The sequence below is a fragment of the Phyllostomus hastatus genome, unplaced genomic scaffold (assembly GCF_019186645.2).
Source record: "Phyllostomus hastatus isolate PE091 unplaced genomic scaffold, TTU_PhHast_1.1 phas_scaffold_755, whole genome shotgun sequence".
NCBI lineage: Eukaryota > Metazoa > Chordata > Mammalia > Chiroptera > Phyllostomidae > Phyllostomus > Phyllostomus hastatus.
Genome location: NW_025334039.1, coordinates 3,578,961 through 3,603,629, shown reverse-complemented (window position 1 = coordinate 3,603,629; position 24,669 = coordinate 3,578,961). Strand labels below are relative to the sequence as shown.

The 24,669-nt window shown below is 47.0% G+C and overlaps 1 protein-coding gene across 2 annotated transcripts in view; it reads left to right on the top strand.

Moving 5' to 3' along the window:
* The first annotated feature begins 7,802 nt into the window (after window positions 1-7,802).
* Window positions 7,803-24,669, top strand: part of TCP11L2 (t-complex 11 like 2) — a 40,086-nt gene continuing 23,219 nt past the window's right edge. The window contains exons 1-5 of one of the 2 annotated variants that reach the window (XM_045826372.1): window positions 7,803-7,943; window positions 16,393-16,584; window positions 19,168-19,300; window positions 22,772-22,892; window positions 23,938-24,161. In XM_045826372.1, the coding sequence (XP_045682328.1) occupies window positions 16,428-16,584; window positions 19,168-19,300; window positions 22,772-22,892; window positions 23,938-24,161 (635 nt within the window). In that variant the 5' untranslated portion in view covers window positions 7,803-7,943; window positions 16,393-16,427. Of the gene's footprint in view, window positions 7,944-8,105; window positions 8,248-16,392; window positions 16,585-19,167; window positions 19,301-22,771; window positions 22,893-23,937; window positions 24,162-24,669 lie in introns of those variants that run through there. The other variant, XM_045826371.1, reaches the window with a different exon arrangement.

Genomic DNA, 24,669 nt, shown 5'->3' with positions numbered 1-24,669 from the left:
GCAAAGACCGAGATGGAATGGACAGAGAAGTGAGAGAGTGTGACACACAGGGACAGAGCAAAGAATGTGTTGGAAGATGGGCAGAGAGTTCAAACGATGCATACCATACAGAGATCTAGTAGGTCGAGGCCTCAGAATTCACTGTTGGATTTGGCAACATGGAGATTTTTCAGGAAGCTCCCTTCTAGTTCTCAAATTAGCCTAAATGCACCCCTTCTGTGTTCCCTTGGCATTCTGGGTGTTTTTAAACTAATAGTCTCTTGAAATGATCTCTCTCTGTGTTATTCTTTCCCATCAGACCATGGCTCTTTAAATGTAAATCAATTAAAATGAAATAAAACTCAACATTGTATTCCTAAATTGCAGGAACCACATTTTTAATGCTTTTTTAAAGATTATATTTATTTATTTTTAGAGAGGGGGAAGGGAGGGAGAGAGAGAGGGAGAGAAACATCGATGGTTGCCACTGGTACATGCCCCAAAAGGGTACTGAACTCACAACCCAGGCACATGCTCTGACTGGGAATCGAACCAGCAAACTTTTGCTTTGTGGGATGACACCCAACCCACTGAGCTACCCATTTCAGGGCACATTTTACATTCTTTTTTTTTTTAAAGATTTTATTTATTTATTTTTAGAGAGGGAAGGGAGGGAGATAGAGATAGAGAGAGAGAGGGAGAGAGGGAGAGAGAGAAACATCAATGTGAGGTTGCTGGGGGTTCTGGCCTGCAACCCAGGAATGTACCCTGGCTGGGAATCGAACCTGGGACACTTTGGTTCACAGCCTGCGCTCAATCCACTGAGCTACGCCAGCCAGGGCTTACATTTTACATTCTTAATAGCCACATGTGGCTTGAGTATATTGAGATGCTAGAATGCCTCTGAGGCAGGATAGTAAGACGCTAAGAAAAGTCCTTAGCAAGTGGAATGGGGAAACTGAGACAGATAGCTAAACAAACTGGTCGAGCAATTTACTGCCGCATACCGATCACCTCCCCAGCAATAACATCTAGGCCTCAGTTGTATTTCAGCTCTAGGCCCAGAAAAGCAGCAAAACAAAGCGGGCAACGCCAGGACCAGCTGCAATGACTAATGATCCTCCGCTCTGTCACTGACCAATCAGTGGAGACCACGACCCTGAAAGGCACACCTGGAAAACTAATGACTAGTCTGCTGAAATCCTCCCCTAAAACCTCCCCTAAGATTCCCGCCTGCAAGAGAGAGAAAAGGCCTGTAAGACAAAGGACCCAGCTCTTGCTCTCCCTGCCGGGAGCATGCCCATGCCTTTCCCTCCCCCATCTCCTTCCCCTACAGAGGGACCCCACCAGACTTGCAACCAGGGGAGCAATGGGCAGCAGCAGCTGGTCCTGGGCCAACCCCCTGAACCTGTCCCCCAGGCCCACTTCCTCTGAATTCCCAGTGAGCTGACAGCAGCCTGCCCTTGGCTCACTTCTTTCCCATAACATTTCTAGAGAGTCAAAGCAGCCCCACCTCGGTCTCTCCTGTCGCTTCTTCTATGCTAAGCCCTTTCTTGTTTCCCTGCCCCCAGCTTTAATAAATGCACCCTTAAAGTCACCTGGACTTGTGACATCTTTCCTGCATGATGTCAGGAACCCACACGCTACCAGCTGGCTTGAGGCAGACCCACTCAGGGCCCAGGCCCTGTCTGGCGACATCTCTGTCATTGCTGAACATTGTATCCGATGGCGCTGCTTGCATAGTAAACAGTAATAAAGGGACTACTAGTTGGGAAGCTGGATCACCAAAATGACAAATGCCCCCCCAACACCCCCATTTTACTCCTGTAAAGATAAAGGTGTATGTATATCGAGTGGTGGAACTTGGCTACGGGCCCTCTGGCTGGTTTGAATGGAGAGAACAGCATCTTCCCGCTGTACTGCATTTGCAGTTAGTTTGTACTGTGATGGATTTGCTCTTTGAAAACTTTGATCTGCATATACTTGTAAATTTAAAAAGAACTTTTTAAATGTGTAAGTATAATCAAGGTAGCCTTCCCTTAAATAAAGAACTCGGCTTAAGCGTTGACATTCACTTGCACACAAACACGTTGTGCCCAGCGTCTCGGGACTTGCCGATTAGGTGCGAGCAGTTGTCCTGTGACACGAACAAGGTCACGGCCGAGATCTCTCTTAGGAAACCTCCCAGAAATGCCTTCCCGTTGCTCTTCACTGCAAGCTTTCTTGTCGTCGGATTTACTTCTTTTTTTTTTTTTCCTTTGCTTTGTACGTACATGAGACACGCACACACAGAGGTTCATATTTTCACAGAGTTGGCAGCATCTCATTGTTCTCGCTCTCTGAAAGGCACAGCCACGCCAGTTCCGGGTCCAAGCACCCTTCCAGGGGAATGGAATGTGGAATGGGATTATAAATACTTCGGGCACTTAGTTGATAGCGTGCCTGTTGACATGTTGTTATGGAAATTAGATAGTTATGCCAATAGGTAATGCTTTGCCTGTGACACTGCGTGTGTGCGTGTGCAGAAGCCGTGAAATAAGTTCCGGTTTCTATTCCTGACCTGCCCATTCAGTGAGTCACTGAGTAGCCCTTTGGTTACCCAGACTCTCAGGGCCCTCATAAACCGTGGGGGCTAAAAAAAAAGGAAGCTTTTCCTCCCACCTTCTATGTTCTTTTAGATAGGCTAATGATCAAATGAACAGAGACAGGTTAACAGAAAAAAAACTCAAAATTTTAATACACGAGCATGGAAAATTCGCCTAAGCATGAAAATTCCCCAGACAGTGGGGCAACGTCGAGTATATAAGACTCTTTTGATAAAGGGGAAAAGGAGAGGAAGGGGCATTAGATCTCAGAAGTGAGAAAGGGAGGCTCACGGGTAGTATGGGGAGAGCAGCACACAGGTGGCAGGAGACTCCTGGCTGGACAGCTCAGAGACAGTGGGGCGCACAGGGCAGCGGGCTGACAGGCTCCTGCCCAAAGCCCTCCTATCTACCACATTTAATTCACGTTAGGCTAAGGTGAACATTCTAAGATGTCCTTCCTGAAGCAGGTTTTTCTGTCTGAATCTCTTGGATAGGAAAGGGGGGTGGTTTGAAGTTTCTTTCTGAGTCTTATTTCTTAAGAAACAGCTTAAAATCAATATCCCCAAAAAGGCAACTTCAGGGTGGAAAAACCTTTGTTCCCTCCTACTAGAGGGAACCTCCCCTAGACCTCCTCCTACCTCCTACTAGAACCCTCAGGAACTCAGCTAAATGCTACTGTGCCGCTAAAAACCCCAAATGTTCAGGGCTCTCAGTTTTTCACCCTCACAAGTTGTTCTAACTAAAGACACACACCACTTCGGGAGAGAATGCCTGTTCAGTGTGTCATCAAAGGAAGGAAACCCTCAGAAATAACAGGTAGGGGCAAAACCGTGTCTGAAAAATACAAGTAAATGCCATAGACTTTGACTTTCTAAGAATTGGGTTTGAAGGGAACTCCTTAAAAAAGTAAAGGTTTGTATTTTCCCACCCAGCATAAATAATGTTGACATGGCGTAGAATTTTAAATTAAATTATCTTTTGAAAATAATAAGGGCCTTTTGCAAATCTATCCCTTTCTGTAATTTATATGGAAAGCTTCATTTGTTTTCATGACTTTGAAAATATGAATAAAAGGGAGATGGGAGAGTTACGTATTGTGCAGTGTAATAGCCTACTGCCACTAAGGTGTATTTAGGGGGAAATGCAATGGTAAGAGTGGTATCATCGTACGGTACTGTGAAATTGTATTAGTGATGCCTGAATGAATACATTCTCACGGTAAAAGAAATAAGCCATTTGCATGTACATAGACTAAATCAGAAACATCTCCCAACTTGCCTCTTAAACAGTTTGGAGAGTAACTTTTTAGTCCGCTTCTATGCATTTCATTCATAAAGAATACATATATGTACTCTCAAGTGCAAGTTCTCTATCAGGCATAAGTGGTATCACCACATAATCATTGTTTTAACTCATGGTTTGTTTTTTTATGTTGAACCTGCTCTCTGAAGACGCATTTTTACATCTTTTCCTTTATGCCTCCTAAGTTTTGTCTCTTATTTCAGAAGCTCTTCCCTCACTGGTTTTCTAATGTACGTTTAAATTGGAGATCAAGCTATTCAAACACAATTGAGCTGTGAAGGCATTCAGGAAAGGGTTGCCTGATGGTCAGCGATGGGGTCAAGAGCTGACCCCTGTCTTGGCCAGGGCTCTGAATCATCACCTTTTTGGCTTCCTCTGGGTGCTTCTCCAAGCATCAGGTCTCCTGGGCCCCTCCCACTTCCTGCCCAGAGCTGCCTTCACAGCTGGCTCACTCGTTTTTTTTTTTTTTTGCTTTGTAGGGTACAGCAGTGGTTTCCAGGTAAGTGGAGGGGGCCCAGGAAGGGTGAAGGGAGGGTGTTAAGGATGTTAACTCTTTTAGTGTGTAAGGGTTCAGGGTCTGGGGCTATATTCAAGGTGTGAGGGTACAAACAATTGGAATGAGAGATAACCTCCAATTTTATGCTTAATTCAGTTCAGTGGAGTCAGAGGAAAAACTGGTTTTGGTGCTTTGGAAACTTGATCAAGCATTAACAGTTTGATTAACTGTCAAAAGTGGTCAATGATCTAAACCCACTTTCTATTCAAGATAGAAAGAAAAAAAATGACAAAATCTGCCAAGAAGTTGTGGTTGAATTTTGAACATACAGTGACCAATTTTCTAGTTTGTGTATCAGCAAAATTATTTTTATTCCTTTCACTTTATGTTGCCCTCCCCCACATTACTGAATTTTAGCCTTTTCTAGCAGCTTAAGATGAATGGGGGGGGGAGGAGAAAAAGAGAGATGAGGTTCCATTCAATCAACTTTTCTACTTACAATGCAGTCCTATCTTGTGTGAGAGGTTAGGTTCCAAAGGGCCACCTTAAGGTCATAGTTATGTACAGTCAAAGTTATCACTGAAAGTTCCTTCGATGGCTCCCAAGAACTGGGATACACCCACTTCTTTTTCTTTATATTTGGGGGCAGGTTAAGGGAAAATAAGTACCTTTAAACATTAGACTCAAAATCTGTGCGGTGAGATCAGGGCCAGCTAGGTAATTTTTGAGGTCCAGTGCAAAACGAAAATGTGGGGCTCCTTGTTAAAAAAATTATTACAAATGTCAAGATCGCAGCAGCAGAGCATTAAACCAACTGTGCGGCTCTTCCAGGTGGAGGGTCTTATGCAACAGGATGGGCTGTACATCCATAAAGCCAGGCTGGGTAAGAAGCTTGGAACAAAAGGAGAGGCTTGGAAACAGAGATCAACTCAGGAAGAGAAGCCTTAAAACTCCCATAGAGAGAATAGGGGCAAAATCACTGTCCATGTTTAAATTATTCTCTTGTGTCCCCTACACCTTTGTCCCATCTGAGTAGTATAGTTGAACTTGCATTATGCTAAATCAGCGCAAAATGCAGTTCCATTATGCAAGTTCAATGGTTGAAGAATTGCAAATCATATTAAAACAAAACTTTTGGATTTTCTGATTTTTTTCCCTCAAGGATTCATTGTAATTTAAAATTCAGGTGTGTAAAAAGAAAATTAGTATCTACATTTCTTTACTGAGCAGAATTTTTGACTTGCCCTTACTTACCAAAAGCAAAATAGCAAATTTAGTCTATTGTGTAGTTGGTAGGAAAAAAAACAAACTGCATTACCACAGTTCCCCAGTTAGTTCCCCAGGTGGGCTCCCCAAAAAGCTAGAAAAATTAGGTGTGATAACATCTTACTCAAATGAAAGCTTCTTCTTCATGTTTACTTCCTAAAGAGGTTGCCTTTTCAGACATTTTTCCCCCCAGCAGGTCTTGAACATAATATGAGCAAGGAGGATTTTATTCTAAGACTGCCTAAGCAATCTGAGCAAGAAATGAGACGCAAGGCTCATTTTGAAAAGGGACTGCATAATATTTTACAGCACTGTATTTTTTTTCAAAGTGTTTTTAATATCCAAGTTAGGCTAAGGGCAGTTGGTCAGATAATTGACCAAAAAGTTTTCAGATAGCAAGTTATTTAATGTCAAAGTAACAGAAGATTGTGTTTCCAGGCTATTTTCTCTCCCGGGCTTGAGTCTCTGATGCTACCCCACCTCTTCCACCTCAAGGTTCTCAACTCAGCACGTTGAAACTTGATTTACCTGCTTTGGTGAAAATTGTTTCCTTATGGTCTTGAGAGTTACCTAGTGGAGCTTTATGCCCGGGGTCAAGCAGTTGGTCACCCAGGTAGACTGGTCAACTCTTTTGACTCATGCTCATCTGCTCCAAGTTATGCAATAAAGCAAAACAATACTTAAGCTCCCACAAAGCTAAACAAAGGAAGCAAAGCTGCAATGTGTCATTGTCACAGTGTTCAGAAGTTTGAGGGGTAGTTTTGGTTAATCTTTCTATTGTGGAGACTTTAGGGTGTTGATGGCAGTTGTTGTGTGGTGGTTGTTATTTCACAAGAGTCGAAATTGGAGACATCTGTTATTCTGACTGCTGATTCCAACAAACTGTATAAACAAGGGCATGAAAGAATCTGGAAAGGAACTTGGGTGGCAACAGTATTTTGTCATCAATCTCTTGATTTGTATCAAGTTGTATATTTTTAGAGAAGGGAGGAGAGAATGGTATCAGGAGACACAAACACAAATTTATACTGATCGTCAGATGATTTGGCTCAGAGTGGTTTGCCAAAGAGTTTCAGTAACTAACACTAATTGACTGCCTAGTGTTTACAGCTCTAACCATTCACAGTCTATCTCATTTCATCCTCACCATAACCCAATGAGACAGTCGTCACCGCTATCCCCATTGACCAAGACCTCATGGGTAGTAAATGCCAGAGCCAGGGTTTGAACTCAAGATGAATCCCTATTATAACACTGAATTATTCCACTTAGGATAACTGCCTTTCTCCCCTCCTTTAAAATGTTGCCTATCTGGTTTTTTCCTAGAACCAATTTTGCCTCCGCAAGCCAGATTGATTTCAACACTAAATAAAAATACTCCAGTCTATATAAAATTTACTTACATTCCTTCATGAAACTATCTCCTAACACCAATTTACACCTGGCTGAGGATGGAGTGGTTTTCATGTGCGAGGTTGGGGGAAGGGTGTTTCTGTACACCCTGAAGCACGCCCACAAGAACGAAGCATTAGGCCCGACAGCACAGAGCCCATCCTGGCACTGTCTATTTACATTAACAAATGTCGCAACTTCTCCCGGGCAGAGAGTTAGGTGCTGCCAAGAACGCTTAGGGGAAGTGAGATGCTTTATCTTTTGCATGCACACAAGTTTACTCTTCAGAGAGCCTGAGTGGGTGTGACGCCCAGGAGTTAATCGTCTAGTCCAGCCGTATGCAAATCTGGACCCGTGTTTATGTGGAGGTGCAGACACAGACGTGGGCGACACGGCTGGTTGCTGACGTGCTTGGAAACGCACTTGCCACACTGTTGTTTGGGCTGTTTCTGTGTCAACGGTGTGACAGTGAATACCCAATTCGGATCGCCCCGTCTAGATGGGGGGGTTACTCGGGTAGTAGAAGTTCCACCTGCGGCCGGGGAGCTTGCAGCAATGGCCACACGCTAGGGCATCCACGGGGATCCCAAGAGGGTCAATCCAGTGCTTCCAGAAGCCGAGCATCCGGCTCCGCCACGCCGCCAGCGACCAGCTCAGCTCCCCTGCCTTGCCCCCAGTTTAGCTCCGCCCCCCAGCGCGGCCTGGCCCCGCCTCCAACGCCTGGCGCTCGCGGCTGCTCGGGTGCCCTAGTTCCGTAAACACTTCTCTCCCCGCCCCCAGGAGTCTCCGGACTGCACTACTCCCGGGCCGCGGGGGGAGCATTCCCGTTGGCACCCCGAACACCTTCAGCTGGCACCCCGAACACCTTCAGTCGGAGCTCCCTTCAGCTCCTGTCATCCTAACGTGCGGACACACATTCTGTAGTGAGTGAATCCCATCCGAGCTCCGCCAGCGGAGCCTGAAACGCCCTGGCTTCCCCGCGGCCCTGTGCTGTCTTCCCCCCACTCGCCCGCCACGTGATGGTCGCGCCGTGGCTGTCTCCGCAGAGTCCCTGTCGGCCCTTTAAATTCAGCGTGGGGCGGGGGTGGGGGGACAGGGAGGCTGGAGGTGGTGGGACGGGGTAGTGCTCCAGGTGCTTGTGCCGGCCTGGGTGAGGGACACGCGGAGACCCTTGCCCCGGCTGCACGCAGTCGCTTTCCTCCGCCGCCTGTCTCCGCGCGGGGCCCGGTGCGTATGCGTCCCGGGAGAGGGGTCGCCGGCTCCGGGGTGAAGGGCCCGGGTGGACGGAGGGGGACACGTTGGCTTGGGGCAGCCGGAGCCTCCCCGCTCCGCCGTAGAACGCAGTCCTGAGACGCCAGGCCAGGGGCGTTAAAGCCCGGCCCCTCGCTCCCGCCAGTCCTCTGGTTTGACCTCGCACTGCCGTCCCGCGTGGCCGCGGGGCGCGCGAGCAGCCGCGGCTGGGGTCGGGGTGGCCGCGGGGCTCGGGTCCCGGAGGCCGCCGGGTCGCTGCCGCTGGGCGGCTGTGTAACATCTCGCTGGGCCCGTGCCAGCGACCGCTCTGCGAGCGGCGGCGCACCATCTCTCCGGGAAGGGACACACTCTCGCCCGCGACCCCCGGCCTCGCAGGAGGGGGCGAACCGAGCGGTCGTGAGGGCCGGGCCGGGCCCGAAGCCTGTGTTTGGGGTTTGTTGCCGGGGTTTCCCCGGCGCTATGCTCTGCCTCCGCCGTCCCCTCCCCCAAGGGTTTGTTTTGACAGGAAACTGCTGCTGGAGTGGAGAGGCTAGGGGAGGACGTGGGTATGCGTGTCTGTGTTTGGGGGCGGGGGGCGTTAGTCTGAGCGGACTCCGGCGCGTCCCCTCGAGGGTGCCCTCGCTGGGGGAGTCAGCCAGGCCCGGGGTCCAACCCCCGGCCTCTCGGGGACTGCTGGTGCTTCCCAAAGCCTCTCCTCTTGGTGGCACCCCTGGGGTTAACAGGGATGATTTGAGGTGGCACGTGGACAAACGAACGTGGTTATGTGTTCTGTGTTTCGTGGGTATTACGAAAAACTGTTCCATTAACCGAGCGATTTCACAATGATACAAAGTTTCCTTTTCACTGCAGTGTATTTAAACGCATAATTCAGGTGAAGAGAAAGAGAAGTGATTGATAAATTAGTGTACCGGTGAGGAGGGCAACATGGAAACGGGCATGAGGAATGGTACTCAAATGACTAAAGCTTGGGAGATACTGCCTTGGGTGGCTGTCCTGTTACTTTTACCTTGAAGAAGCTAGACAAATTGTCCTTGTCCCCAGTACCCCACCGGTCCCCAAGATCCCCATGGTCTCATGATCTCCAGGGTAGAGGACCTGCTCTTTGCTACCAGCCACTGATGGTAAAGAGGTTACAGCAGTGTTTCCCACTTTAGGGGGCTCCCTGCCTGACTTTTCCCCTGGCCTGCAGGGTTCATACATCACCTTGGCAGCCCACAGAGGTGGCCTGACTTGAAGTGGCCCCGGGGCTGCAGATACCCGGTCATGTGTGGGAGCAGCTTCAGTGCCATTTTGGGCAGGGGGCGAGGGCTCCAGAGGGCACAGGTACTAAAGCAGGGCATCCGGGGTGGGAGGAGAAGTGTTTCCAAGAATGAGAAGTGCCTAGAAACCCTCCTCCCTGATGCTGTCATGTTAGATGTGCTGTGAACATCTGCTGTTTTAGACAATCACTGGCTTGTTGGCTTTATCTAGCTCTTTGTTGGCTCTCGTATGATGAAGACCACTGTTCTCTAGCTGAATGGAGCAAGCACCTATCTCTCTGCTCTGTGGTTTTTGCTTTGCTGGGAATGAATAACTTTTTAGCCCTGCTGTTTGGGCCTGGTTCTAAAGCAGCATTTTGCAGAAGACGGAGATGTTCCTCACCATCTGCAGTTTTTCTTCCAAGCCCAAACTTACTCCACTGACTCCTTGCCCTCTACTACACATATGTAAACGGTTGTCCTGGCGCCTGACACAGACTGGGTCTTCAAAGATGATCCCCACTACATGTTTCTTGAAATTTCTCTTTTCTGTGACAACCTTAACTGGATGGGTTCCATTCCTCGGGGCACTTCTGGGTAATCTGAGCAATTCACTTTGAAATCTTTTTGACTTAACACTAGTTGTGAGCAGTTAACCCTTTTGATATTTGAGTTTTAACTTGGGCTTTTGCAGTGCTTAAAGAATGGCTCCCTGATGGAGGATTTTCAGTCCCTCCAGTGGGGTAAGGTTGAGAGTTATTTTGGACAATAGACTCTTTCAGCGATGCCCTTCACGGTATAGCACTTGAGCAGCCACCCGGGGGTAAGGTCAGCTTGCTGACACATGTGCATATGTTCCCGCGGTGATAGGTAGATCGATTTGGCAGAGTGAGAATGGAAAGAATGAGCAGCATGCCAGATTTTCTCCAGCCATCCTGGAGTGACAGAAAGCCTGGGCTTTAGGGATCCACTGCCTGGATCCGAGTTGTGCTGCTGCTGCTGCTGCTGCTGCTGCAAGTTCTTGGGCAAGTAATTTAACCTCCCTCCCTGAGCCTCAGGTCCTTACCTATAAAATGGGGGTAATAGCGATACCTTAGGTAGCAAGGCTGTAATGAAGATTCAAGGAGAGAAAACTTTTAAAGCACTTTTCATGGGGGCTGAGTCATAATAAACACCTAATAACTATTAGCTTTACTTGCTATCATTTGCTCTCAGTGAGCATTGAGAGGGTGAAGGGACACAGTGTAACTGTGAGTCTTTGCTAGTTTGAACTACTGGTGCCTTAGAAATGTGTAGATTTTCTAAGGTACTGGGCATAGCTCCTTCCTTCAGGCTGCTTCAAATGTAGTGGGAGACAGATATGCAGAAACAACTATAGTACTTCAAGTGGCTGCATAGTGAGAATATGAGTAATATGAGCGAGGCAGACGGGAAGGGAAACCCAAGTTGTCTTATTCAGTAAGCGTGTGGCTTAATTTGTTCATCAGTGATACTCAGAGAGTCCCGCTCTGTCCCAGGAAGGGCTGTAAGCTCCTGGTGGCTAATTTATTTTTTTTTAAGATTTTATTTATTTATTTTTAGAGAGGGAAGGGAGGGAGAAAAAGAGAGAGAGAGAAACATCAATGTGCGGTTGCTGGGGGCCGTGGCCTGCAACCCAGGCATGTGCCCTGACTGGGAATCGAACCTGCGATGCTGTGGTTTGCAGCCCGCACTCAATCCACTGAGCTACGCCAGCCAGGGCTCAGGTGGCTAATTTAGATGGAATGAGTGGGGATGTCAGGGAAAGTGACTTTGAAGTTGTAAAATTCCATTTCAAGTCTCAATGACAACGAGGAGCCCGTCTTGTGTTCAGGGAGAAGAACATTCCAGGAGGAGAGAACAGCAGGTGCAAGTGCTCTAGAGTGGGAAGTAGGGCTTGTCTGAGGAGCTCAAAGAAGGCCGTGGTGTCTGGAGCAGGGGAGGGTGGCGGGAGAGGGGTACGGGATGAGGCCGGCAAGGCAGGTCATAGAAGGATTGCAAACCACCACCAGGAGACTTCTTAGGAAAAGGGAAACCTCCTGGAGGAGAACTCTTAAAAGGGATGATTTATTTTTCCTCTTTGGAAGGGCTCCAGCCTATTTCCTGTTTTATTCTGTAGGCAAACAGGACTTTGGGACAAGTCCGACTGTACAGAACTTTTGTAATAGAGTGGCATCTGAGCCGTCAGCAATGGGAACAAGCAAAGTCTGAAAACTGCAGGGGACGGAACTGTTTTGAATGAGACCTGACGTTTCAGTTTAATATTTTTCTTCTCTTTTAAGCTTTAGCTCAGAAATAATTTCAAGCTTACAGACAAAATTGCAAGAACGGTACAAAGAACTTCCTATTGTCTACCTTTTACTTATATTCACCTATTAACATTTTGCTCCGGATGCTTTATCATTTTCTCTTTTTACCCCTCACTTGAGTAATTTGAGAGAAAGTTGCATACATCATACTTTATTCCTGAATACATAATTGCAGTGCATTTATCAACTTGAGTAAGTTTAATGTTGCAATACAGAAGTAGATTCAAGTGTTGTAACAATGTTCTCAATTGACCCAATAATGTCCCTTTCCTCCCTCCGGTACAGGGCCCAGTCTAGAACCCTCTATTGCACTCACTGTCAAGTATCTTTTAATCTGGGACATATCCTAGCCTTTCTTTGTTTTTATGACATTGGTATTTTGGGAATTCATAACTTCTTTCAGTAAGAATAAAATAATAGTTGATAATCGATGACCAGGAGCTTAAATACTTGACACAGACTATTTAAATTAATCTTCATAACAGTTACAACCAATCTTCCTTCCATCTGTTATTAAACACAGGACTGGCCCCCTCAGGTCCCTGCACCCATTACCCCCTCTCTGAAGTATCCGTGGTCATTCTGCCATTCATTCACCCATTTATTCACTCAACAAGAACTATTTAAGTGTCTGCCTCAGCCCAATCTTTGACCTTGGAAGGAATGGTATAATAATTGCATTTATTATTATTAAACATGGAACACTGTGATGAAAAATGTGATTCTCTTTGAATTGTGACTTACTGTAGTATTGGAGGCTTTGCTTGGAGTTATCTTCTGTCTTCACCTTTGACTTTACCTTTGACCTGTGAGTGAATCCTCCAGGTTTGAGATGCTGTGTTCCTGAAAAGTTGAGTGGTTTTGCTTGTGAGTTACAGTGAAGATTAAGTAGATCTAAGTTTGTTGGTATGAGAAGCATGACTTTTCTTAAAGAACCAGCCGGGTTCCATTATCACTTTTTCTAAGAGAGAATCCAAAATCGTTTTAAAAGCAGCCTAATTACCCTCAATGTTTTTTGAGTCAAGTGGCATTGTCCCCAGATGACTTACACAGAAACCCGAGAACAAGAACAGAACAGATGGAAGGAACTTTCAGAAGACCATTTGTACTGGGATGGGCCACTTGCTTTTGGCTTTTGTATTTCAGACAAATGCAAGAATCCTGTCCTAGCCGACTACCAGTCTTGTTTATCTGTAGGGGAACATGTTTTTGTCATCATGGGATGACACTCTTCTTCCCTCTAGAGTTTTTAATGCCTAAAATGATGATAACAACAACAACAAGAGCAAATACTACTACTAATTACTAACATATGCAGCCTGTTTACACTGTGCCAGACATCGTCCCGAGCACTGCACACACACTAACTAAATGAAATGTCACCCCAGCCCTGTGAGTTAGGTAACATCAGCTTGCCTGTATGAGGAAATGGGCAATTTCCCAATGAAGTAGTAATGGACCTTTGGCTTCAAAGAAACGTTTCTGCCTGGATGCACTGAAGCCCAGCGTGGGAGAAACTTCTACCGACTAAACAAGTTTTTGAACATTTTGCAGCTTTTAAGTTTTCTGTTGCGTTCTCTGTGCTAGAAATTCTGCCTTCAGTGAATTGGAAAAAAGCGTAGTTGCATGTTATTAACTACGCCTGCAATGAGCATATTTAATTTCTTGGAACTTCTAGTGATGCCTCATGGAACTCTGGGCGTATCGCATTTTAGCAATTTCGAGCCGAAGGGAACTTACAGCTGGAAGGCCAGCATGCCGGGAAGAGTGAGGTGAGGAGGGCAGTTGGATGTGCAGAAAGCACATGAAACACAGGAAAGTAATGACAAATGCAGGCCTCACCTTCGACTTCTGCCTTCTAAGGTAGATCTTTTATTTTTTGAATCTTTGTACATGGTTGCCTTGTTAAACACAATTAAAAAAAACCTACAAAGTGTGCTGCTCAGCTGCAGTAGAAAAATGAAACGGACAGCTAGTAATTAGAATGGATGGATTTATGGTGAAATCAATCTGATGGATTAATGTATGAATTAACCTACTTCATAAATTCCAGTGGAGGAAAGCTTTTATGCACTTTTACTTGGAAAAACAGCCAAAGCAAAGAGAAAGAAGAGTAGGCCACACTTAGCACAATTGTTATCGTGGAACGACTGGAAAAAATAAAAAAGTGGAAACACAGTTTAGGATTTTCAAATAGGAATGTGATAAGGACCAGGGAATGTTAAGTCTTAAACCTAGTAAGGTAGGTTTCGGTGTGGGTTCTCTGCTCCGGTGCTGAACTCTGGCAGCACCAGGCCTGTGCGAATGGGTAGTGCTATCAGTTTGCAAATGTTCTGGTTGAGGCTGCACCAGATGGGATTCAATGATTCCAATTCCGCTGACGCCAAATGGATACTTGTCACGTAGCTGACACTGGTGGTGGACGAGACACAGCTCCTCCTGCCTTGCCAAGGAGAGTTGGACGTAGGCATGGGGGACAAATCACCGTGCAGGTGACTAAGCACTGTCATGAAGATACAGGAGATGTGCTTTGGGGGTACAAAGAAGAGTGCCCTTGGCCCTGGCCAGACCACAGAGGGAAGGCTTTCTGGAGGAGGTAGCGTCTTTAAGAAATGCCATCCATGAGAAGTAAAATACTGGCAAAGGGAGAAAGCCGGAGGGAGGGGCAAGCATTCATCCCATGCAGGATCTGGGGTTTGGTGGAAGTGAAAGGATTGGGGAACATGCTTTTTTTTGTCCTCCCCCTTCCTCCCCAAGCAGATGGGAGTTCAAGCTCAAGTGGAATCTAGGGCGCATGGCGTAAAGGAGGCTCAGGGCTATTTTATAGCCTGTGTTCATGGTGGGTGGCCAGCCTTGGGACTGTAGGGTAAGGTGAGTGCCTCTACCTGGTAGCTTCCTGGCAGCCACACTCGACTCCTTGCCCTTTGGTCTGCAGAGGCAACCTCCAAGTTAGTGGTTTTCCATCTGTGAAAGTGGCAGGCCCAGCAGAGGGGCATTTCTATGAGTGGCGGGTCTGAAGAAGTTGGTTTCGGTGAGGTCAGGTGCAAATGCCCTTGAGCTTCTGACCCTTAACCAGTCCCACTCAGGCCCGTTCTTGTCTACCACCCAAGAGATAAAGAGTGGCACTCTTTCTCTCACAAAGTCTAGATTCCCCCTCAATCCCAGCCCTGCCGGCCTCTCCTTTCTCACATTTCCTCAGCAATGTCTTATTTTGCCTTTTCTTGTGTTCTGGCATCTGGCACACACCGTCTTAGGTAACTGCACTTGAGAGCCATGAGAGCAGGGCCCTGTCTGTCTTGTTCACTGTTAGTTTCCCCAGGGACTGGTACACAGCAGGCACCCGGTAAATAAGGAGAGGAATCACGGCAGAAACTGTGCAGGTTCCCCAGGCACGCTAGGCGCAGCTGTGGTTTCGCATCCTGCCAGCTTTAAAAGCTCTGTGCACCTCATTGCATGAGCTGGTTCAGGTCTAAAGACACTCAGAGAGCCCTTACTGTCATTACTGTTCCTTTAGGATTTGACATGCCTTTTCTCCTCGGTGTCAGCCGACACCGCATGCACACGAAGGCCAGCTTTCTCACGGGCCTGGCTGAGGCTCCTGGGCTTAGGCCAGAGCACACACCCCGTGTGCCCAGGATCTCCTTTCGAGGGGGCGATGGGGCCTGACTGCTCTGCCCTGCGAGGCAGCCTGAGGTTCCAGAGGCGGCACTGAATGTAGAGTCAAGGGCTGGTTTTATGTCACAGTAAGTCCTCTTGTCCCCGGAGTCTGACCCCACGGCCTGTGAATCAAGATCTTCTGTGCCTATTTGTCCATTGGCCGGTAGCGAGTACTTCGTGAATTGTCAGGTGCAAACCAAGTGTCGGTCCTTACTCTTCGTATCGTGGCAGTCCGTGGGAGGATGGAGAAGAACCTAAGGACTGGCCTTTAATTAGCCATCTCCTTTCCTCGGGAGGCTCGCAGACAACTAATGAGGCTGATCTCAAAAATATTTTACCCAAAACAAAGACACAGGAACAGTAACGGTAGCTAACAGCTGAGTGCCGCACTACGCACTTTAATAAGATGAACCCGGGTTCGTCTCCAAGTACTCCTGTGGGATTAGTCTTTCAGTCCCGTTTTACTGATGAGGTAGGAAGGTCAGTGACTTCCTCAAGGTCACGTGGCAAAAGACTGCATGACCTTCTCACCTAGTCAGTCTGACAACAGAGCCCTGCACTTTTACTCTTCTTACCTTCCCACGTCGTAGCAGCCCAGGAGGAGAGACTGTGTTCTGCGCTTTGTTTTCTGAGGGCCCGTTATCACGGAGAGCCCGCATTCACATGGGGGATGTTCTGAGTTAAGCTCACACCTGTGGCTGCAGAACCCCTTCTCCGGAAGGCAGTCTTGAAGGCCTAGTGACAGCCTGGCTGGGACGCTGTGCGGAGCACTAGGTCACCTTCTGGGAGCCTTTCCCACTCTGCGACACACGCGACACGGGCATCTGCCCTGGAGGAAGCTCTGGCACCTCCGGTGAAGCATCGCAGAACGTTGACACGGGGTCTGTTTGTCTGTGCAGGGTCCAGCTCTTCACCCACACGCAAGTGACACAAGATGCCCTTCAATGACGAGAAGCAGTGTGTGGGTGAGGACCAGCTCAGCGACGCGGATTCCTCCAGGCTGTCCGAAAGCACGGCCTCGCTCAGCGACTGTGAGTGCTCCAGGCAGAGCTTCACCAGCGACTCCTCCAGCAAGTCCAGCTCTCCCGCCTGTAAGCTGACAGGGGGCACAGAGGCTGGGGGCAGTGGGCTGACTCTGGCCCGTGTGCTGCGTGTCAACACGGAGAGAGGGCCGCGCCCTCACTGCTGTGGCTCAGTGGGTGGGGCGCGGACCCAGGAACTGGAGGGTTGCGGGCACTGGGGCGTGCAGGGGTGGCGGAGCAGTGTTCCTCTTGCACGTCACTGTTTCTCCCCCTCCCTCCCCGCTCTCTAAAAATAAATAAATAAAATCCTTAAAAAAATAGAAAAGACTGATATCGGAGTACGGACCTCCCCTTCTTTCTAGATGCAGCGGAGCAGTACCGCAGAGGCCTTGCAACTGTCCTGTGCATGTTGTCAGGAGTAAATAGCCCCTAAAATTGACAGCCCACCCTTTTTTCCCCATCACTGTGTCTGATGTGCTTCGATTTGACTGTAAATCAACCCCACCTGTCTTTCTTAAGTAGTGGTAATCCAGCCCTTGACATCATGATGTCACTTCTTGGGCCGCATCCAAGGATAAATTCAAATTGGTATTTTCTGATAATTTCTGATTTACACAAAAGGAAAGTTGCTCCAATTCAAGGGTCAGGGAGGAAGTGAAATAATCTGAAGGATTTCCTGCTGATTTCGAAAAATGTTGTGCAAATCACGCCAGAAAAGTGCCCACAAGGAGAGTTACTGTGTGCACTTAGGAGGGCGAGAAAGGGTTCAAAGAGTGGCCCCGGTGAAGGGAGACATCTTTGTGTGTGTGTATGTGTGGGGAAGCTAGTGATGTATAAAGCAGGTGCATTTTGTCTTTGGTTTTTAAAAGCTTTTTAAATTGGCATTTTTGATAGAAAATAGAACACTTAAGCTGACAAAGCAAATGCAGAAAAAAGCAACTAACGTTTACTATGATCAAATGCCCACTTCCAAAAAGTTTGTCCGTTTGCATTTATTTTAATTTGTACATTCTCATTTTTAACTATCGGAAAGTCGCGAAGTGCAGAGAAAAGGAAAACCCCGCCTGTGCGATCACCCAGGTCGGACAGCTGGCCGTGCTCTGTCCCGCCTTTGGCCTTCACAGGGATGTGCGTGCGTGCATGCGTGTGTGTGTGGGGGCTCCTCTCACTCGGTGGCACCACTAGAACATTTACTTGTGAAAGATTGCTTTTAAAACATTGTTTTTTGTGACTACTGCTTCTTTAAGTGAACCTGTGATAAATTTATTTAACCATTGATTTATCATTGGACTTTTTTTTTTAAGATTTTTTTTTATTTATTTATTTTTAGGGAGGGAAGGGAGGGGGAGAGAGAGAGGGGTGGGGGGGGGGAGAGAGAGAGAGAGAGAGAGAGAGAAACATCAATGTGCAGTTGCTGGGGGTTATGGCCTGCAACCCAGGAATGTACCCTGGCTGGGAATCGAACCTGGGACACTTTGGTTCCCAGCCCGCGCTCAATCCACTGAGCTACGCCAGCCAGGGCTATCATTGGACTTTTCATTCACTTTTTTTTTCTGTTCTAAATAGTGTTTCATGAACATCTTGGCGCCTCGAGCCTCTCCAGGAGTTCCTTCGATATAATTGGGTTATTGGACCAAGGGGTACAGATATTTTTAAGGAGCTTCTCAATGGGATGGAGAATTGGCGAAAGAATTTGCTAGTAGCCACTCAGCTTTCTGTGCTTTTTCTTACTCTCTGTTACATACGAGGTTGATGTCTCTCAAAGGGAACCTAGGAATCCTGAGGAAGAGTTTTACTAGTTTTGTGTATTGCCATTTTCTCCTCCTCCTCCTCTTGAAGTTGTTTTAGGTAGCCAAGTATTGCCAGGCAGTACTGTTATTTGAGGTACTAGTTTTCAATCCATAGGCGCTATGAGTTCCAACAGTGATTTCAAAAGGACCTGATATATTAGAATATTTTTTTAGAATGATCTTTAGAAATAAATAGAATAATTATTTACTACTTCTTTCTGAGGTGTACATCATGAAGCTTACCAGAATTATTTTTAGTCATCTGCATTTATTGACTTATTACGCGGTTCCTCTTTACCCAAATTACCTTATTGAATCACCTCAGGACCACCCTGTAAGGAGGTCAGTCATGTCTCAGTGAGGTCAGATGACAGCCGCCACTTGGCAGAACTTAGAACCACATCTAAGCATTATGCTGTACAGCATATATTTTTAGAAATTGCATTAGTTTTAAAAAGTCAGTTATTTCATATTGTCTGCTTAAGTTAATGAGACTTATGAATTACCAATAAAAAGTAGTCATCCATTTCCCCTGTTATTACATGTAATAAAGGCAAATATAATAGGTACAAAAATGAGGTGATTTGATTTAAAAATTAACAGCCTATGTCCATGAGATTGCTTCAGAAATACTGAAACTTTATCAGTGCAGTAACTGCAGCCATCAGAGGAGTTCTTACATTTTTGAAGTCAAATGTTAAGCAGGGGAATCCACCTATTTCAGTATATGTTCCTCTTACTTGTAAAGCCCCAAAAATACATGTGGGGATAACTTACACTCCAGCTGCGTCAGTAGACTTCGCTGAATGACACCTTCTCTTCCGCCACATTAACTGACTGGTTTTTGCTTTTGTCCCAACAGCAAGCCCTCCCAGGGTTGTAACCCTTGACGAAGTGATGGCTACAGCGAAGAACCTAGTCAACTTGACTCTTGCTCATGAGATTGCCGTCAATGAGAACTTCCAGGTGAAGCACGCTGACCTCCCTGAGAACAGGTAACCCAGAGGCGTGTGTACTGCAGCCTGTGTGTGTGCACGTGTGTGTGTGTGTGTGTGTGTGTGTACATATCCACACTGGCTCCTGGAAGTTCTCGTGTAATAGTGAGTGGGAGTAGATCTTATCTGGCTCTCAAACATGGTCTTATCCTTGTTTTTAAAACCATTCATCTGGGTACTGTTTCCCATGATCTTTAAAACTCAGCTGTGTGTCACTTCCTGGGGGAAGCTTTTCCTGACACTCCTGAGCCCATTAGACATGACTTCCCCTCGCTAAAAACTCCTGTAGCTCCCTCTACCTCCCCTTTGTTAAGATGCCATGGTTTTATGTTCGGTGTCTGTCCTTCCTACCTGACCCAGAGCACCGTCAATGGAGGAAGTACTGTATGTCTATATTGTTTGCTCTATCCCCGTTACCTGGCAGAGTACCTGACATATAATACATGCTCAAGCAATATTTGCAGATTGACTTACTGAAAACCAGTATTTACGTTGTGAAAGATACATGCAGCTGGTTTGCCAGAGTGCTAAGGAAAGGCATTCTAGAAACCCCTGGATGTACAATAGAAACCACAGCTGCATACACTCCCCTATTTAATCTCACCACCAAGGTACCGTTAGTTACAGATACACCCTTATGTCCCATGGCACCCTCTCCAGCTTCAGTGGCTGGGACAAGGAAAAGCCTTGTGGCCGTTACTACAGATCTTCAGAGGCAAAGTTGGCTCATGGGTAATGACACTGAACCTTCAACCCTACAGCGCCATTTATAAACCCAGCGACATTCTCTCTGTCACTTAAGACTACAAGTAGTATTTGATTCCATTCAGAACTTTTTTACTCGTTTTAAAGCAGGACAATAGGAAACATAAAAGGTTTTAGAATATAAAATGTGGTTCATAGTCCTCCTGCTCCTGGGATGTTCCTAAGAATCCGTAACATTTTTTTCAGATTACTGGCCACAGTAGGTGTATCTGTTTGGTTTTCTGTGGTGACTGCGTTTCATCTCGATCCTTTAGACCAGCTCTACCACTGCCCCTCTGGGGCAGGTCACTCTTGTCTCTGGACTAGTTCCGTCCTAAGTAGTCGCCCCTCTCCATTCTTACGTAGTTCCTTCACATCCACGTGGTAGCCGTAGAGGCTTACTAAAGGGTAAAGCAGATTAGATCATTTCTCTGCTTAAAACCCTTCAGTGGTTTTCTAGTGCACTTGGAATAAAAACGCAAGCTCTTCAGTGTGGCCCGCAAGGCCCAGCCATGTCTCTCGATCCTTGACCTCCTGCCTGCCTGTCTGCAGCCACACTGGCTTCCTTGATGATCTCAGAGGCCGGGGAGGCGGGGGGCAGCTGCATTGTGTCCCAGGGATTTTGTCCTCCTTCTTTTTCCCAGCTCTTCTCCTAGATATTCACCGGCTACTCTCTTCTCCCCCTTTAAGCCCCAGTTCAAAGATCACTGTCTCAGAGAAGTTTTCTTCAGCCATTCAGCAAAATTATCACCCTCCTCATCACCATCTACCACCTTGTCTGACTTGGTCTTCCTCGGAGCTCTGAAATTGTCTTATTTTAATGTTTTTTTTTCCTTTTCCTGCTAACATGTACACGTTCTAAGGGCAGAGATTTCTTTTCACTATAGTCTCTCCAGCATCTAATACAACGCATACCACATAGTGAATGTTGAGCAAACATTTATTGACTGACTAATAAAAAATGTTCGAAGTGAAAACTAGCATGTTTTATGAAGTACAGCAAGACAACTAGGGGATATTGTACTTTAATTCAAAAGTTGCAAAAATATGCTGCAGTAGAGGTGCTTTAGGATCAGGTAGACCCTGGGGCTTGACCCCTCACTCTGCTGAGACCACGTCTGAGTCTTACGTTCCCCGAGAATGAGGTGGGGACTGCCGCACTCACTTCAGAGCCGTGCTCAGGGGCACGTGAGTGCCTTGCACATGCGTTTTCTTGATCCTGTGGGAAATATGAGTCCTCTTCCCTTCATTCTCTTCCAGAGCCACAATATGTGAGCGAGGGTGGAACAGCATGCAGAGTTAAGGCACATGGCCTGTGTTTAAAAATGACACAGCACGTCAGGAACCGTTGATTTTTTCAGATGACTCTCCACAATGGCCCAATTGTTACTTTTTGAAATATGGGTGACTCATATCTTACCAAATATTTTCTTTGGGGAAAAAACTTGGTCAAATAAGTCAGGTTTCTGATAGCCAGTAGGAATGCTTATAAATGATTTAGTTGATCTCATGCCCTCCTCCCCTTCCTTCCCGTCCCATCCCGGAAAATTAAAGACCTAAAAAGCATCTTCCAGCCTTCAGGGAAACAAACTAAACTCAGATGTCCCTGAGGGGGGCAGCCATAAAGTTGTTTTAGCTCATTCCCGGTGGTTCCGCTGAGGCCAAGTACTTGAGGCTTGTGACGTGAACAGCTGAAGTCCGTCCCGGTGGTGTTCGCCTCTGTAATTGTGCTGTGGTTGCTCAAGAATCTCAGACATTGGAAATGGCGTTCGTGTTGAGTTAAGCTTTAACATTTAAAGTGCCTGAGTGGAAGGTAGTATTTGTAGTTACAGAAGCAGTCTTAACACACTCCTCAAAAAGCTCGTTTTCATTTCTCCTAACATTATTATATATTTAGCTATTTGCAGTTTAAAGAGAGAATTAGGAGCTATGCCACACTATCCTGTCAAATTGCTAATTCACTCACTGTGCATTTATCGAACACTGAGTATACACCAGGTATCTAGGGGAAGCTGTGGCCTCTCCCTGGGAGAGGTGCGCACCCTGTGGGAGGGCGGAGCCTGGTAAGTAGTTCTAGGGCAGGGAAGCATGTGCTGTTCTCGGAGCTGTTGCAGAGCGGTGGAGCAGTTCAGTAGGGATGTGTATTTTAGTGTGCACCTATTTTAGGGCTTTGACATAAGGGGTGAAGCAAGATGACCCTCTATGCTATTGTGAGCTCTTCCTAGGAAGCTCCTATTTCAGCAGTTTGCTCTGGCTAACTTTAAATGGGACATCGAAGCTGAAATTGGCAGGCCTTCAAATGCATGTCTCCTTGGGGCCAGTCTGTTCTGTGCCACAAAACTTCAGCTGTTGAGGAAAGAGCAACTTTGTCACCACATCCCAAAAATCTAGAATGAGTCTAAGAATCTGTGTGAGAGAGTAGCTAGGTGAATTACAATATCTCCTTAGGACAGGATTGCATGTACTTATGAAAGGAAGGCTGGGGAAACATGACAATCCTAAGTGAAACAAGCAAGCGAGATAATGTTGTACTTACTGGGTACTCTATGTTAAAACTATACATTAAAAATGGAAATAATGGAATTATGGGCAATTTCGTTCTGTTTTTTTAAGATTTCTACTATGAACATATATCTCTCTTGTAAACAGGGAAAACAATGCCCACTTGAAAGAACAATCTGTATCGTTCCCATAGCATTAAAAGGACAATCTATGTCGTTCCCACAGCTTGGCCAGCCGAGTGAAGAGCATTGTCCACCAGGCCTACTGGGATGTCCTGGAATCTGAACTGAACGCTGAGCCTCCCGAGTACGACCACGCCATCAAACTGTTTGAAGAAATCAGAGAGGCAAGTTGACCTTGTCTGTATTAATTAATCATTGTTTCCCCCCAGACTCTTTTCATGTCCTCCAAAGAGCGCCAGAGACTCTTTTGGAAAAACTGAGCACGTTCAGTCCCTGGGAGGGGTTTTCCCTGCACCTCCTAGAGTGGGGCGGGGGAGGGGAAGTGGGGCAGTGGAGGGAACGCACGGGGGTGCTGCCGCGCTCCGAGGTGTGGTGGTTAAGACCACGGACTCTGGAGTTGGATAGTCCTGGTCTGGCGGTGGCCTCTCCCTCTTTAAGTCTTATTTCCCCGAGCACTTACATTGTAAGGATTAAATGGGGTGACCGTTACAGTTTTAGCTAACATTGACAAGACACTTGCTGTGTGCGAAGCATCAGACTGTCCCTTTATCCTTACCATCATCCTGTGAGGTGGTGACACCTGTTGTTCTATATTCAAGAGGCCAAGTTCCCTGCCTTGCCTGAGGTCGCACAGCTTTGAGGAGTGGGTGGAAGGGGGTTTGAAACCGAGTCTCTCTGACTCAGAGTGCTCCTGTCCGTGTGCTCTGTGTATAACTACCGCGTCTGCTGGGTACTGGGTATTCAGTAGAGGTTGCTTCTGTAATGTACATATTTTACATGTGAAATGTGATATGCTGTTCTAATGGAGCCCATGGGGGGAGGGGATTCTGTCTGCTCCTCTTCGATGCGTCCTTTTGGAGCCATGATCTGCAGCCTGTTCTTTCTTTGCAGAGTTCATCTGTAGACTGTTTGAAGTTCCTCAGTAATGTTGCTTCCTTACTCTGCTTTTGTTCCGAGAGAATCAGTAATTTCCCACGAAAGGGATGGGGGGCTTAAATTCAGAAGCTAGATCTTTCTTTTTGGGGTGGAGACGCTGGAGTGCTCTGATCTACCCACCCAGTCCGTGCAGACTTCTCCTGTGGCATCCACGGCACTAAAATGTGGACAAGGAGCTTGGTCGTCTAGACATTGAAATTAAAAAAAAAAAAAAAAGACAGCCTTTATTCATGTAATGATGCTGTTCATTTTCCCCTTCCTTTTCCTGTGTAGATTCTCCTGTCCTTCCTGACTCCCGGTGGCGGGAACCGGCTTCGCAACCAGATCTGCGAAGTTCTGGACACGGACCTCATCAGGCAGCAGGCCCAGCACAGCGCCGTCGACATCCCGGGCCTGGCCAGCTACATCATCAGCACGATGGGGAAGCTGTGCGCTCCCGTGAGGGACGATGACGTCAGGAAGCTGAAGGCCACGGGCAACATCGTGGAGGTGCTGAGGTTAGCACTTTCGCCGCTCGTTTTTTCCTAGAGTCCCTGCGAGTTCCTGCAGGAGGGAAGCGTGGGGACTGAGGAACACAGAGTCAAGAATGGCTGGTCTCTCAGGGGGATCCTTTGCCCCCAGGGGAAACAAACAAACAAGGGTGAAGTCACTCATTTGCTACGTAAGTTTTCAGATAGAAAGATCTGTCAGGGTTGTTATTTGGCATGTGCTGGGCATTAGGGACGCAGTGATGAAAAAGACAGAGACAGTCCCTGACCCCCAGGGAGTGTGCGGTCCAGTGGGGAGACGACAGACCCTGCACGAGGAATTACGGCTGGAGGGGTTACAGCTGCAGTAAGTGCTGCGGGAGGGGAAGTGGAGGGGTTAGTGGAGCCTCCAGCAGGGAGACCTAGTCACGAATCCAGACAGGCATCTTTATTAGGATAATGCCAGCGCTGTAACGCAGAACCCCGAGTTCTCAGTTCCCAACAAACCATCACAAATTTGTCTCTCATTCATGTCACA